We start from the raw sequence: 16,492 nt of genomic DNA on the forward strand, positions 1-16,492 counted from the left end.
TGGAGCGGCCGTTCCTTTCTGGCGCCGCGGAACAACAAACCGCAAGGCTCCTCGGTTCGCGGGCTGGCACAGCGCGACGACGCGTCCATGCGCAGGCAGCTCAGCAGTGGCCGCTAAAACAGCGACAGACCACTGGGCTAGTCGCGCTGAGGAGGACCGCCGTGCGCCCGCTTTACGAGGTAAGCTGCGTCCAAGGAACACCGCCATCATTGGCCCCTTTAGTCTATATGCGGGTTGGTCACGTCGCCAGCGAAACGAGACCATCGGTATATATACGCTTACAGCGATGCTGCAAGTCGCACCCTCTCGGTATTTTTAATGTGACCGGGCGTGTTATAGTGCGCCTTCATATACAAGTAGTTCCTTCCTCCCGAGGTAAAAACACGACGACTTGCTTTCCCCGTGAAGGCGCGCGACGGTGCAGGATTGAGACGATATGAAGCGCTAGTTATGTGAGCTTATTTTTCTCCACCTTTTGGCAAAAGCTGACGTGCGTCGGGAGACTTAATTTTATTGCGCTTTCGTCTATAGACTGACTGAATTCGCGGTGGAGGGGAGGTTGAACCGAAGTGCCTCGTGAACACGGTTTTTACCAGTTTGGAGAGAAATAAATTGAGGTTACTAGAGTGGAAACCGTACCATATCACGCTGTTTCTTCATTATCACGAGTTAAACTACCGTGCCTGCGGTGCCACTTTATAGAATATTTCACTATATATTGTGCCGCGAACCACATTCCGCTATAGTGCGGAAGGAAAGTTAGTTATTTTTCTTTGTCTTTAACTTCTTTCAAGCTTGTTTGCTGTTGTGAAATCCACCGATTTTTCCTGTTGGTGCACTGTTATTAATGCGACAACGCTCATAATTTGGTTTGATAGGTACGCACGCAAAGAAATGAAAACAAAGTTAAATCAAAATAAAGTAGCGGTACGTTTAGTACAAAGACTGTATGATTGAAATTTATTGAAAGTCATTCATTATGAAAGTGCGGCGCGCACACAAGAAACGAGGACACAAGGCAAAGGTAATACACAAGCGCTTGTGTGTTACCTTTGCGTTATGTCCTCGTGTCCTGCGTGCGCGCTCCAGTTTCATAATGAATAGCTACCAACTCGCCCAATTTTAAGTACTTTTACAATTTATTGAAAGCCGCTATAAAAGTTGAAACACATTCAAAATTTTAGAGAAGAGCGGCGGTACAGTCCACTATAATCGTCTTTTAGTTAGCCCATTGTATGTGGGGGCCAGGAAAATGGACAATGTTCATTTGGCTTGTGGCCCAAACTGGTCGTGACAGTTGACGCGAGAAGGGTCATCATCCGGTAGCCGCAGAAAAGACGTATCGGAGAGAAGCTGAAGCTCACTTAAACTCATAGTAAAAAGGTCAGATGGAAATCATGAGCCTTTTCATTCTATGAAGGTGGATGACCTGCGAAGCTTTTAGCACAAGACGCAGAGGTGACACAGAAGGGGGAGGCCGCGTATAGTCCGGACTCCCGAGGAACAAAGAGCGACGGCAGGAACGGAGACGAGAATGCAATCGTTGCCGGGAGTGCGCACAACACGCGGCCTTCCCATTACGAGAGAAGTGCAATTCAAAATGGAGAACGGCACTTTGACTTATATACACGCTCGACAGTGCCGCCGCCCCGGGAGAGCGGCAGGAAACCAGTCACCCAAGCGGTTGGAACGCCGACAAAGAGAGGGCGGTGCGAACGGAGACATGGCCGACGAAAGTCGGCCTTTTGGGCTAAGATCCGATCATAGTATCTGTTGTTATCCTTGTTCCTGAGACCTCTTTGGGTCCCAGGTGTGACAAGGGTAAAGGGCGCGTTACAGGGCCCTGAGCCCACCACACGGAGTCCACACGGGTATGTGCCATTGCGCTAGCACCCTTTCTGCACTATCACCAGGATCGGCCCACATTTCTGCACACGCACGCGAAAAATGCACGGAAGGCCTAGCCATAAACAGCTTCGCTGTAAAAGAAGTTCAGCAGTACCCATCTCACGATCAGTGTCGACGTTAATGGGATTAGCACACTAGCCATGTAGCGACACACCGTATTGCTGAAGACACCAGCTGTATCTACAATCTTGTGGGCGCATTCCACCGAGTCCAGCTCCTTCTTAGGTGCTACGGCCCACGGGAACTGTCTATAGCTTCCCAGCGCACACACGCACCTCGGTGCTACCGACCTCGGAGGCACACTGGCGCGCGGGCACATACACGACCCATACATGCACTGAAGAAAGGAACAAACAAAAAGCTTCATTGGTCCTTCCCAGCAAGACGTCCATGACTTTCGGGACGCTCGATGAACGGTCAGGATGCAGGCTAGCAAGAAGCGGAGGTACTAGTGCCACGGAAGTGCGTAGTGCCCTGTGTGTAGTGCCACGGCGCCCGTCACCGCTTGGTGTTCTCGGTCGTGGTTTTTGGAAGACGCCGATGACAGCTACTTCCGCTCCGGACAGCCTCTCGCAATTGTTCTTCACTGGGACCTTTTTTTTTTTTCGGACGCGGGCGGTCCCATCGGGTCCTGCTCTTCCCGAGAACACACGAGGGTAGAGCTGGATGTGGGCGGGCGTTGTGTCCCTGTATTCAAGCACACTAGGCGAACGTAGAATTACTGTATATGCTCCCTACGGGAGCAGAGTTGGCATATCTGCCCGACTGCCATAGAATCTAATGGGGATGCTCCCAACTAAGCAGCGGTCATTTCGACGTCACCGCTTTCGTCACGCCAGGCTTGGCAATGGAAATTTCGGGCCAGGTGGTGCTGGCACTATTCGCTCTACGCAAAATGCCAACCCGTAAAGAGGAGGAGAATGGACGACCATGAAGGAGGGGAGAAGGGAGCTTCAACGCGCAGTAGTGAGGAGAGGGTGGGATTCCCTAGGTGATAACGAAATTAAATGGCGAAAAACTTTGACTCGAGGTGTAGCTCGAGTCAAAGTCACACCTCCAAGTATAATTCGCGTATAACCCGCACCCGCACTATTACTTTCTTTTAATTCTCGGTGCGGGTTATACGTGCGAAAATATGGTATCTCAACGGCACATCCAGAAAGACCACGCCAGAATTTATGCTTGTTCTAATATCTTTTATAGCATAATATGAAACTAGACCACCGTGTAACAGTTTTGGGGGAAGCCTTCAATTTGCGTACCAGCGTTCCGAGGTCCAGTAGTACGTAGTCTTTGCCGAAATCTACTCACATACGCGCAGTTTGCCGAGCCTGTGCCAAGCAGCTGTTCCGTGCCCGAGCATGGCACAACGCAGCCTCACCCGTCTGCGACCGGTGGTCAGCCTGCTCTGCCTCGCGGTTCTGGCTGCGCTCGCCTCGCCCGTGGAGTCATGGAACAACCCATACTTGCTCGTACAACATCAAGTCTACGAGGAACACCAGGTGCAGCAGTGTGTTTACACTATTATAAGGAGCTCTTCAACGCGCCGTTTTACACCTCTGTTTGCCCTACGCAAGTTTCAGCCACCATCATTATGACAGTACTTTGTGCCAGTACAGTGCCAGTGCTCTCATTTTCTCTTTCCCTCTTCCGAGCATTGCGCAATGCTCGGAAGAGGGAAAGAGAAAATGAGAGCGAGATAGAGAAAGAATTTGTAGCAGCACCAACGAGGCAACGCGCACAGCTGCTGCCGACGCCGCCTGCGTTGCGTAGCCGCGCATGCGCCGAAGCAGTAGCGATGACGTCACCTCGCGTTGCGTAGTAACCGCCGGCGCAGGTGCGCATCCATAATTACTTTAGGGCGAAGCGAGCGCGCAGGGGGCCTCTTCGAAACAAGCGCGACTCCCCCTGCAGCAGAGTAACTGGGAATTGTCCTCACTTGCTTTGGTCTCTCTTCCTCAAGACTCCAGTGAGTGTTGTTACTCCTATATTATGAACCAAACGAATATTCGAAAATTTCGAAAAGGTAATTGTCGAATCGAACAGCAAGAACTAATTCGAAATTTCCGAATATTCACACACCCCTAGAAAGTTTGTAACCAGCAGTAGAAGGGCATTTCTTAAGCGATCCAAGGAGCTTCCAGGGAGAGTTATTTTGTGGCCTCTGATATCAGAGGCCACAACGTTAAGACGGACAAACGTTAAGAGACAGGAAGAGAGCGGTGTGGATCAGAGAACAAACGGGGATAGCCGATATTCTAGTTGACATTAAGCGGAAGAAATGGAGCTGGGCAGGCCATGTAATGCGTAGGATGGATAACCGGTGGACCATTAGGGTTACAGAATGGATACCAAGAGAAGGGAAGCGCCGTCGAGGTCGGCAGAAAACCAGATGCAATAATGAAGTTAGGAAATTTGCAGGCGCAAGTTGGAATACGCTAGCGCAAGACAGGGGTAATTGGAGATCGCAGGGAGAGGCCTTCGTCCTGCAGTGGACATAAAATATAGGCTGATGATGATGATGATGATGATGATATCAGAGCACATCGTAATGGAGGGCAAGATATTCACCCAGCAATAACTGCAGGGAACGTCTGCCTTTCAGAAGCGTTGGAATACAAAGCTGATGAAAGCATCAACCGATCAGCCGTCGAGATAAGCGAGACGTGTTTTAGTATTGGCGAAAAAAAAAAAAAGAAGAAGCAGGGAAGAGATTTTACCGCTTGTGATGTAGCTTTGTGTTTTTTCGATGGAGCTAGGTGGAACTACAGGTTGTTACAGGTGCAGGTACAATGACCGTACAATATAGAGATAGATGCTTTAACGAAAGCAAAGATCAAGGAGAGATATGCAATATGCTATAGACTGCGATAGACGTAGTAAAACCTAATTAGCTCAAGCACGCTAGGTGACCATTGTCACCGCCTCGTTTCCAAGGGGATGCCTATAGAAATCATCATCGTCATAATTCGGTGGTAGACGCAGTAAGTTTATTCAGGGCAAAGCCTTCTTAGGCTTTCTTCGGTGGTGTTGAGAAAGGGCTATGAGTCGGGACCCTTCCGTGAATACGGGGACAGTATATGGAAACCACCTCGTGAGCTTTACACTGCTCGCAGCGCATGTGCAATTGTCAGGCAGTGCGTTGAATCCGGCAAAGACAGGTCGAGTCCTCGCTCCAGGTTCGATGTATACTCCATTTCGGCTCATGCAAACGGGGGTCGTTTCTGGAATTCAACGCTACCTATATCACGTGTCCCACGTAACTTGCGCCAAAAATTAAAAAAAAAAATGTGCAAGTGCCACGTAGCAGGACAGAACCAAGGGCCGTATGATTTAGAACTATTTCCAATATGTGTTTATTCCAATCTCCTGACGTCAAATTTCTGTACCCGCCGACGCAAGCATCGGGCGGGGACTGGCAGCGTTGTTTGAACAAGCCAATGAAACGCTCTGCTCGTTTATAGGAGGTCACTTTTGTTTGCTCTAAAGAGAATAGCATTGCCCTACTTGAGAGGTTTTTGTTATCTAATTGGCTAACCAGGGGCGAGGAGCATGCAGAAGTGGAGAGGGTTTCGGTGTAGCCGGGCTAGCGCAGTGAAAGTAGATAACCTGATGAGGAGGGTGATGGCCAGCGTATGCGATTGGCCCGCTTCTTGTTTAGCTTTTGGTGTCTGGTAGCAAATCGCGGCGGTGTGCAACTGAAAGGTGAAAATGCACCTAAAACAGGTCCTCAGCGAATAAAATTTGGCAGAGCGATGTCGTGCACGTGCTGAAAGGGCTCGACAACGTTATACAGCCATGCAAAAATTGTTATATTACGCAAATAAACCGATCCTCCCTGGCAGCTCCGAATAGCCAGTGCAAGAGCGATTAGCGAGCAGCCATTTTCTATTCATTTCGGAACGGGGCAGACTCCCGCTATTCAAAAAAAAAAAAGTCAGTTTTGTTCAGCATATTAATGCATCTTTACTGCGTACACGTCACTTTGACGCGGTGAGTTTTGGCGTTTTAGTGAAGCCGCGTGGCGGACAGGTGAAGTAGGTGCGGCCCGAAAACTTTTCACCAATCAGAGGGACTGATGGTGAAAAAGGTGTAGAATCGGAAATAATTATCTTTCTTTTGTTCGGTCTACTCATACATAATCAGTGTGTATACGTCATACGAGATCAGGAGCTTTCGCGGTTTTCCTGACGTCGCAGGACAGACAAGTGAAGGGGCCGGGTGTGGCCTCGAAAAAAATTTGGCTAATCGTGGAGGGCTGATCGCAGAACTGGAATAGAAAAGTTTAGAATAGCTTTACATCATAGCGCCCCAAGATAATGTGGTTTGACATCACTTGGAGCACGTCAGGTTATCTTTTGTATTTCGCACAATTACATAATTAGCTATGTTAAATTAATTAACTTCATTAAATATTATACTCCGTACAAGAGTGTCAATGAGAAAATTGTAGACCATCCTCGAAAAGTCCCGATTCCAGCTTCCTGTTGCTCGATACGTGCCCCATAAATGTTTCTTCCGAGCCTGAAAGAAAGCCATGGTCGTGATGCACTAGTCGGAGCATTAGCTTGGCTCATTACTTTGGTTCTGTAAAGAACATTACCTTCGTTCTGTCCAGCTACGTGGCACTTGCATAATTTGGCTCAAGTTATACCTGGGACAACTAGTACACACATATGTTTGCAGCGCAGTTAGCGAGTACGTGAAGCCGCCATGCTCGCGCACCCATTTCCTCGCCTCAACGCTGGATGCCTCTGAGATCTCAGCCCGCGTAGAGTGACGGTATACTGCACGCTCCATACACAGGAGCACTAAACCCTCCAGGAACGGCTTCATTTGAACGTTGTCTCAAGCAGTACGGCTTTGTCTCATCCCTACTTCTGAATCGGCCCTCTCGTGTTAAACACTCTTCATACCGCTCATACATAAGCTTCATTCTGGCCGGCCTCGAAATCACAGCCGGCGGTCAGCGTCGAAAAAAAAAAGAAACGATAAAGACTGCTTGCACGAATAACGCTTGCTTCCTCGAAACGCCTACCGCAGCAGCATCGACCACATCGTCTGAGTTTGCTTTCTATATGTTATCAACGCTCGCGGTAACAAGATTGCTATTAGGTGGTGTCCGTATTGCACAACCCAGTGACGGCTGGGAGTCCTCGGAGCCGTCGCTGGGTTGAAGTAACACTAGAGTATCGCTGGAGTAACACGAGTGCTGAATTAAGTAAGAGCGCCAGGCATACATTGCTCTTTCAACTAAACCACCTGCTAATTTCGGCTGAAATGTCGCGCAGAGGAAACATTTTAAAGTAGCTTCAGTTTTATGCTTACCTATGCGAGTATTTACCATTCAACTTCTCCGTCCCGCGATAGCCTGCCTGCGTCCGTCACTTCCACGTGATCGTATACGTATAGACTGCGAAAAAGCCCAGTTTCAGCGCCGTGTCAATGCATTTTCCTCTCGCCTTCTTCGCAGGAGGTGCTCGCCAAGGACCCGTCCAAGCGGGACGCGGGCGAGCAACGAAAGGACGACGAGGAGTTGTTCGACTTCATCAAGGTGAGATAGTGCGAGCTCATCCGCGGATGGAAGAACGGGACACAAGAGACCTGTTGCACGCTTAGAGCGAGATGAATCTGCTCGCGTGGTGGCGTAGATCTCGTCAACGGCGAGAACACATATGTATTCAGGTATAGACATTTTGCACCATGCCGACAACTCTGCGAAGCACATTGGGTTCCCGCCACCATCGTGAAGGATATATAGACAAGCGGCGGGCGGGGTGCAGGGGACGCGCTTGGAAAGTTTATGAGCCGCGCACGCTCTGCTAAAGTCTCGTATACAGTTTGCCAGAGTTTTTCGATATACACGCACGGGCGTGTTCGCGGAATAACATAGCCCTGGGAACGCAAGCTCGATGGTTCCCAGTATAACGGGATCGGTGGAATGTCTTCAGTGCTCCCTTACGCCGAGCACCACGAATGGTATCGTCATGACTACAAAGTGATATACTGTATAGAGGCCACGGAAAGAAGCATTGATAGCAGGAGCCACAACTTGTTTGTCGAGTCGTGAACACATGAAATTATATGAAAGCAAACTGTATAAGAAATAGAGGATAGCAAGTCGAGAAGCGTGGCATGCTGCGATATCTTAATGTGCTGGTATATCGATCCCACGCGGTCATGTATAGCACAAGCTAAGCATGGCCTCGCAAACACTAAAGTTTACCCATACGGTCGGGGCAGCTTGTCGATGCCACCGTTGTCCGGCATCTCATCCCAGGAGTAAAAAGCGTGACTGCTGTCGCCTATATATACGCGGCTATATATAGAGGCGAGCGACGCGGCTCTTACGACGGTGCTGTATCTCAAGCGCTCCAGAAATGGGAAAATAACAATTTTCGCGCTGTACCATATTTTTCTTAAATATACTTAATGGTGAATCAAAACTGCTGCATTTATAACAGTCGCAACGGCCACGAAGCGGCCGAGTCCACAGGTGAAGTCGGTGTATTGAACACCGCATTGAATATTACGCACTCATTATGCACCTTACAGCAGGAAGTGTCCATGACGTGTAGAAACACTGATTGCATGGCGGCACGCAGGAGGAGGTCGGCATATCGAATATCGGTGAAAGGAACGCCGCAGCAACTGCGCAAGGCATACAAAACACGCAATGGCGTAATCAATCCGGCTGCTAGAGCCTGCCATGCATTTATTTAATTATTCAAAGTACCCTACAGGACTCTGTTTGAGGCATAGGGGGGCTAGTACAGTAAAGTCGGAACACAAAATTCCCCACATGGCGTATATTAACCACAATGGCTGCCGGAAGTCCGCGTCAGGCGACTGCAGTGCAGGGTTGTCAGCATTATGTAAATCCCCTATACGGAATAGAGCTGACCTTGGTAGGCTATACTTATGGTAAGGAAGCAGCCTGGTGGTAAGTGGTAAGTGGCGGTGCGACGGCGGAAATGAAAAACCGAAAGAGCCCTAGGGTGTTCGGTCACGAAGCAAATGTGCGCATATTTCTTGTTTTCTTTCTTTTTCTTGCTTATATTTAGCTTGAATAGTTTGTTAAGGCGAGAGCCTTATATGTCTCATGAGTCAGTCGACCTTGAGCGAAAACGCGTCGACGACACGAAAGGTACAAAAACGCAACGAACCCTCAACCTTTGGTGGGAGTCGAACTCACGACCTTTGGTGTTAATGAAGGCGAAGTTAATTAAGGCACAATTAAGTAAGATATAGTTAATTGAGGCATACCCGCGACTTTGGGTGGGAGTCGAACCCTCGGCCTTCGGAATTAAGGGGGACGACTAAGCGAATTAAGGATGGCTAAGCGAATTAAGAGAGATGCCTAAGCGAAGTACGCTAAGCGAATTAAGCTGGAGGTGTACGTCACGTACGTGCCCGTCTGTAATGCATCGGCACTTGGTCTTTTTAAGTCGTCATAGGAATAACATAAGGGACCCTGTGAATTTTGTCCATTTGCCTGCTCCTAAGTTGGCGTATACTTTCACGGCACCTGCGGTTGAAAGGATGTCCCGCTTCTGCCGTCGTGCCCGTCAGGCACGCTGGCTAACTCTCCTAGCGCTAGTTCTATAGTGTACGCATATACAGACACACACAAGTGCCCAGGACTGACGAAAAGTTGAGCCCCTCTTTTCTCATTATTCTTCTCGCTGACAAGAGCAGTGCGTTTTCAAACAAATTCCTTGTGACGCTTCTCTGGCGTTCCTGGCTGTTCTCGTTAGAAGTGCCTAAGATCAAGAATTTGTTTGGTGCACCTATAAAGAAACGTATTTATTTATTTATTTATTTATTTATTTATTTATTTATTTATTTATTTATTTATTATTTATTTATTTATTATTTATTTATTTATTTATTTATTTATTTATTTATTTATTTATTTATTTATTATTTATTTATTTATTTATTTATTTATTTATTTATTTATTTATTTATTTATTTATTTATTTATACCGCAATTCCCGTTGGGTGAAACCTAGACAAACTCGAGAACTCTATGGCTTGTAGGGCTAGATTGGCCCATGTAACGGAGACAGAGGCCTTAATGGCTGTGCGGAAAACTTGCTTGTAAATTTCTCGATTGAAGACGATGTAGGCAGGGTTAAAGTCTCCTCCTAGGGGAGGAGGGGCCCTCATAATGTGGCGACCAGTATAAAGGTGACATATATATATATATATATATATATATATATATATATATATATATATAAACATCAGTGAAGAGTTTAACCACACACAGGATCCGACAGTGCAACAGGTCAAAGAATAGAAGTACCTAGGAAAAGTTGAATTTAGGGCCGATTCAATCAATCACCTAAAACAAGTGGGCAATAAAGTGTTTTTTTTTCAAAATAAATCGGGAAGTAAAGGATTAAAAATATGTCAGCTCAGAACTAATAAGTCTAGCTGCAACACAGAACATTAGTTGCCTTGCTTCATTCACAACCTCAGGCACTACAACAGTATATTTTATGGTTTCACACCTACTTACCGACAAAAGGGGACAAAATTCATGCGTCTTTGGTATAACACAGCATTCATAATGCACAACTAAACGAATGAAAATTAGCTGGTAACCTAAAAAAACCAAGGTGAACCTTCACTAATTCACCTGATCTTCACACCTGCGCTTCATAAAACAGTATGCTGTGCCAAGGATCTTAGTCGAACAAGGGTGGTTACCGTCGTGTGCAATTCCTCGGGGTAATGCATGCAGCAGTACAACAATACCTATTTTCCTGTCTTTGCTCATGCTACATCAACCGATTAATCATGATTAAATCATTAATCGCAGTATTGGAGAGTTAGAATTGCCCCGCACAAAGCACTTCTGGTAACAAAATCTACTCCAGTGTTTGTCGAATGGATGTCGCAGTGCTACTTTTCACCTGCCAGGGGGGGGGGGGGGGGGAGCACCTCCTTAAACAATGAAAGCCCCCCCCCCCCCCCATCCCCTGACTTTAAGCACTGGATGTAGGTGTTGCTCAAGCAGACTCTCAGGAGGCGGCGCACCTCGTCCACTTTAACTGGCGTCCTCGAGGGCTGAGAAGAATCGTCGTCGAGGACTTCCTTGCCGCACTGCAACGCAAAATCTACAGACACCGACGTAAACACGGAATTTCATGACGTTGAAAGAAACCGTCAGATCTCGTCATCAATGGCAACGCCTTTCAGGAGTTCAACAAACTGTGTCGAGTCCCTAACGTTGGTAGGCGTTTTTCCAACCAGCGGACTCAGGACGCCATTTAAGTATTTGGGCAGATTGTGAAAGGGGGAACTTGCGAAATCCACAGTATGTCTGGGCGGCACTTCAGATTTGTGCACCTCGGGCAACCCGTACACTGCGGGAGCCGAACCGTTGTGGCACAGAAGGTTGTAGTACAGTTTCTTATTGTTGTTTACCGGGGTGACGAACCTGAAAACCTCAACCAGCAGCTTCTCAAGTTCACTTTACACCTGCCTGGTAGGATCCCAGTTTAGCTTTGCGTAGGTCTCAACTTGGACTTAAAGTCGTCAAGGTCCAAAACAACTGTGGCACTTCCTTTGTCGGTGGGGAGGACGATGATGGTGTCGTTGTGCTAGAGTCTTCTTACAGCATGTCTTCGTTGCGGCGGCAACACCGAAGATCCACTAATCACACAAAAAGCGTGCGCAGACTCGTTCTGCTCTTGCGGCTGCTGCTGACGGAGCTGCCGCGCAGGCACCGTATCTTGAAAGCAATCTGCTATGTGGCCGAAGTGTGTGCCCGCGGAGGCCTCATCTTCAAAGCGATCTGCGATGGGTCCAAAGTGCCTGCGCCGAGTGCTGGTAGCTTCGTATGCGCAGTGCCTTCGACGTTCGCGTTGAAGCGAGACGAAAAACAGCGCGAAGGTCAATTTGCCAGCTGTTGCTGGCGCGCTTTCTCACTCCAGCGTTTTGACGAGTTCCCGCGGTCATCGAGCGAGATGTGCCCATGTTTGCCTGTGCTCGCGTGACACCGTGCTTGTTTATTTAGTTAGTAAGGTAATATTTACAACTTTACACGGCCGATAAATATTATATCCTTACTTCGTAAGCTGTCTACCAATTTGCTATCGCAAGTGATGTTTCGCCTTTCGGGCGAAACTGCGACTTTTTTTTCTGCTTTTGGCGATTGTGCGTTTTTTCTGTCATTGTTCACTCGGCGCCAGACTATTTTTCGTCAAGCCCTTGACTATGTATAATTTCGTTTACTCGAACATGTTGTATATACCATTTGCCTATATATGCATAACGCCATCTGGGCTTCAGCGAGCAAAAGCAAAGCAGATAAGGTTTACTGCAAGCATGAATAAATTATGGGCCGCTTTGCCCTGAAGTGCTACCCGTGTTCTTATAAGATCGCTTGCACGTGAATGCGTCAGTATTTCCAAGAAAGGGAAGGAAATATCGAACGGTGATCGAACTCGGAGTACGGAAAGCGTTTGTGACTATAATATTATTTTACCCCGTTTCCCTGAGAACTTTGGACTGTGTATTAAGAAAAAAAAAATCTCTACAGAATGACAGTCGACGAGGCGCAGGACGCAGGCGGAAAAAAATATTAATCTTCGCTTATGGAGCATATATAGAAGAAGCCTCTTGAAGGAAGTGCGGAGCTGTGTCTCTGGCAGTCCTGCCGTTACGCTCAGTGCAAAAGATCGATCTATACCATAGGAACTTCCAGTCTCCCCTCTATCGCTTTCTTCTTTCTGCTCTTCTTCTTTGAGTGTTTTATACCGCAGTTCGTTAAATGAACACTTTGGCTATAGCGAAAAAAAAAAAAGAAAATTCTCGCGTGCTCCTGGTTCGCGCAGTTGGATCACTTACACGTTCTACCGATCTCGACGTGGCTGACGCCTCACAGTGTAATATCTTAAATGCACCACGTTTAAACATGCAACTCACGTGGCTATGAAGTTTAATAAAGACGGGATTACTCTAAAAACAAAATGCCGGTAGCTACTCTATGCGGCAGTAACGGCCTTGTTCCGTACTTAAAGGGACACATAACGAGAAGCCCGCGAATACACGCGAAAGTGCCGCGATACTGGCCACTCGAGGCACTTTGCGTGTATTCGCGGGCTTCTTTCACACGTACGCTCGGAAAAACACTTTTATGTAGCACGTATTGAGCAACAGAAAGTTGTATCGGGAGGTTTTCATGTTGCCCTACAATTTTCTCATTGACAATTTTAATCTAATTATAGTATTTCAGAAGTTGATTAAGACTGATTATTTATCTAGGCGGAATGCAAAAAATAATCTGAGTATCTCCAAGCGACGGCAAACATTACCTTGGTTCTGTTAATTCAGCTACGTGGCACTTGCATATTTTAAAATCATGGTGCTTGTAAGTTGGGACATCCTGTATTGACCCTTTTCGCGGAGCAGTTTGTTCTCGAGAAACGAGATGGCGCTTTCGGCGGCGCGCCATACGTTGCCTCAGCGAAAGCACACGAATACGAAATCATTACCGCTTCTGCCCTGTTCCCGTGCGATCAGCTGTCGGAAATACAAATCGATTTTCGCTCACGCACTGTGCTCCAATCGTGCTGGATTGAATCATGTGGATTGAAGACGTGTGCAGTAGTTGGTTCCAAAAATAGTCACTGGCATAATAAGGAATGTAATGAATCTGTGTGGCCAAGTTCGCGAACCGCTGCTGCAACTGTTCATACGTGCTACCTGCACTTCGAGATGTACGGCTTTCCTCGAGGATACAGAAATTTGCTCATCCGCCAGCCTTGTATCGCTAACCTTCAAAGAATGGGCTTCATCCCCAAAACGTAGGCAAGAGTGAGTACTACTCGTTAAACAATGACGAAAGGAGTAGCGCCGCATCCTGTCATAGTTAGTTTCACGCACAGTATCTACACACATCTACCCCAATTGGCACAGAAACTTACGCCCACTCTATCGCCAACGTGTCAAGAATAAGTGATGGGCGCACACTTAAAATATGCGCACTAAATGCGCGCAATAAATGACGGACTACACCGATAGCGCACGAATGGTCAAAGCTTAATGTTTTGTGACGGTCGACAAGAGTAAGCGAGTTACTAACGATAATACATATTTGCTACAAGGTTTTTGTACGAGATAATACATCTTTGCTACAAAATATTTACCAAATAAGGAACGAAGAGCAAAACACACTAATCAGGTTTTAATTTATGATCGTATTAAGTTTGGATAGCTTGGAATACAGATTTAGCCCCGCTTTTAGAACAAGCACCATATACGCTGCTCACGCCACTTGAACATGTCTTAAATCAGCTCCAGAAGCGATTTTGCATGTTCTCTGAAGCTGTGGCTAACGATTCATGTCGTCCACCCAGGCACCGTCTACGATATCTCCCGAAACAGAGGTTTCCTAAGCCGCACCGGTGTCATACACATCCATTGTAAACCCGGAGGCAACGGAGGCAGTTGAGGCAAGCGATGGACGCGTCACCACGTGATCAAACGTGGCAGCACCCACGGGTTTGCCGCGAGAAGGGTCAATACTATTGTCGCATTCACTATGTATGGTGTTCAACTGCGTGGTGCGGCGTCCGTGGCGCTCCTAACGCCTTATGACTTCTCAATGGTGAGTACAAGCGTTCGTTTCATTCCCCACAGGGCGTTGGAGCTTGTGGCATACCACAGGAACTCTCTTACAACAGCCTGTTGTCAGCCTGGCGGAAACAGGCTGCCTATAGCCCGCATACTTTTGACGAAGACTGTACATCTTCGGAAGCGCGTGCAAAGTGATTCGTTCAAACGCGAATTCGGCCTATATGCCGCATGGTCCGCAGGACTACCTGTTCAAGCGTGGCGGCGCGGAAAAGCTGAACAATCGCACTGGCAACGGCCGGGCGCAGTTCGTGGGCGTCGACGCCGGCAGCGCGAACGGGTCGGCGGCTTCGGGTGGAGCGGTCGTCGCCAAGGACAGCGGCCAGTCCGACCAGCGGTACAAGATGCACATCATCAAGTTCCGACTGGTCAACGGCAGCCACCCTGCCGTCGCTGCGGCGGTCAGAAACGCACAGGTATGCATGTAGTTGCAACGAAAAAGAACAACAGAGAACGTAGCAGTTGACACGGAATACACATAATGTCCGTACGAATAACCCGGCAAAGAATGTAGAATTATCGGAATGGCATACGCAAACGTTTACGTATGGGATGGGCTACACGTCGACCAAGTATAAATCCAAGTCAAAAAGCGAATGCTCCTTTAGAAACAGACTAACAAGCGCGCAAGCGATCAGAAGATAGGCAATCGAAGCAGAATTTCACCGAATCGAATGTCTAGAAACCCAGCTAGTGTGTATCCAGCGCCACCACTCACAAACCTAGTGGCGGATGTGGAACATCCTTTCTGCCGCAGGCGTCACGAGCACGTGATCTCTCCCAGGGTTAGTTCTAGTTGTACAACATAAATACCCCAGAAAGCGGATGGGAAAACGTCTTCGCGGTAGCTCAATGGTGAGAGCATCGCATGCGTAATGCGAAGATGTGGGTTCGTTCCCCACCTGCGGACAGTTGTTTTTTCATCCGTTTTAATTTTCATTAATTTATCATTTCTTTAATTCAATTAGTAAGTACAAGTAATTTCCCCTATGTTGTCCTTGGTGTCAATGTTTGTTGGCTTCTTATGATATGATTAATAAAAACCGGGCTTCTCGGTTCCCTTTCGTCTCGTTCATTACATAACGAGGGCTCGAATCCGGCAACATTGATGCCTTCAGGTAGCATATGTGGGTTTATTGACCAGTTGCCATCACCCTAAAAGATCACGTGCTCGTGACGCCTGCGGCAGAAAGGATGTTCCACATCCGCCACTAGGTTTGTGAGTGGTGGCGCTGGCTAACACTCCCAGGGTTAGTTCTAGTTGTACAACATAAATACCCCAGAAAGCTGATGGGAAAACGGCTTCGCGGTAGCTCAATGGTGAGAGCATCGCACGCGTAATGCGAAGACGTGGGTTCGTTCCCCACCTGCGGACAGTTGTTTTTTCATCCGTTTTAACTTTAATTAATTTATCATTTCCTTAATTCAATTAGTAAGTACAAGTAATTTCCCCTATGTTGTCCTTGGTGTCAATGTTTGTTGGCTTCTTATGATATATATATATTGCGAGACAGCTGTTCAACCTCGACGGTTTATTATGCAGGCCGCGCGCTGAAGCGAATGGCGCTGGCCATGATGATGAGTATATACAGATGAAGAAGATGAAAGGGTAATATAATGCTCACACAATTACCCCCGCGCATTGAAGCGGCCAACCTGGCCGCTGGCTATGGCGGCGAACGCCGCATGAAAGGCTTTAAACGTGAAACATGCACAATCTCTGTGGTACGGCAGCGGCCGTCCAAAGGCGTAACAACGGGCGCGACACGATAGTTAACTGGCGAAGTCTGTTCCTGAACTGTGTAAGGCCCGACAAAACGGGACTGAAATTTCTCGCATAAACCAGGAACGCGAACTGGAGTCCACAGCAACACTTCGTCTCCAGGCTGGAAGGAAACGACACGGTGGGATGCATCATAGCGAGTTTTGCGGT

The 16,492-nt window shown here is 47.6% G+C and overlaps 1 protein-coding gene across 3 annotated transcripts in view; it reads left to right on the plus strand.

Annotated features, from left to right (window-relative positions):
* LOC119442082 (PH domain-containing protein DDB_G0287875-like) overlaps positions 1-16,492 on the plus strand; it is a 58,748-nt gene continuing 42,256 nt past the window's right edge. For all 3 annotated transcript variants that reach the window (XM_049661868.1, XM_049661869.1, XM_049661871.1), the window contains exons 1-4: positions 1-179; positions 3,230-3,410; positions 7,382-7,462; positions 14,742-14,975. In XM_049661868.1, the coding sequence (XP_049517825.1) occupies positions 3,270-3,410; positions 7,382-7,462; positions 14,742-14,975 (456 nt within the window). In that variant the 5' untranslated portion in view covers positions 1-179; positions 3,230-3,269. The remainder of the gene's footprint in view (positions 180-3,229; positions 3,411-7,381; positions 7,463-14,741; positions 14,976-16,492) is intronic.

This window comes from Dermacentor silvarum, chromosome 2, assembly GCF_013339745.2.
Source record: "Dermacentor silvarum isolate Dsil-2018 chromosome 2, BIME_Dsil_1.4, whole genome shotgun sequence".
Lineage (NCBI taxonomy): Eukaryota > Metazoa > Arthropoda > Arachnida > Ixodida > Ixodidae > Dermacentor > Dermacentor silvarum.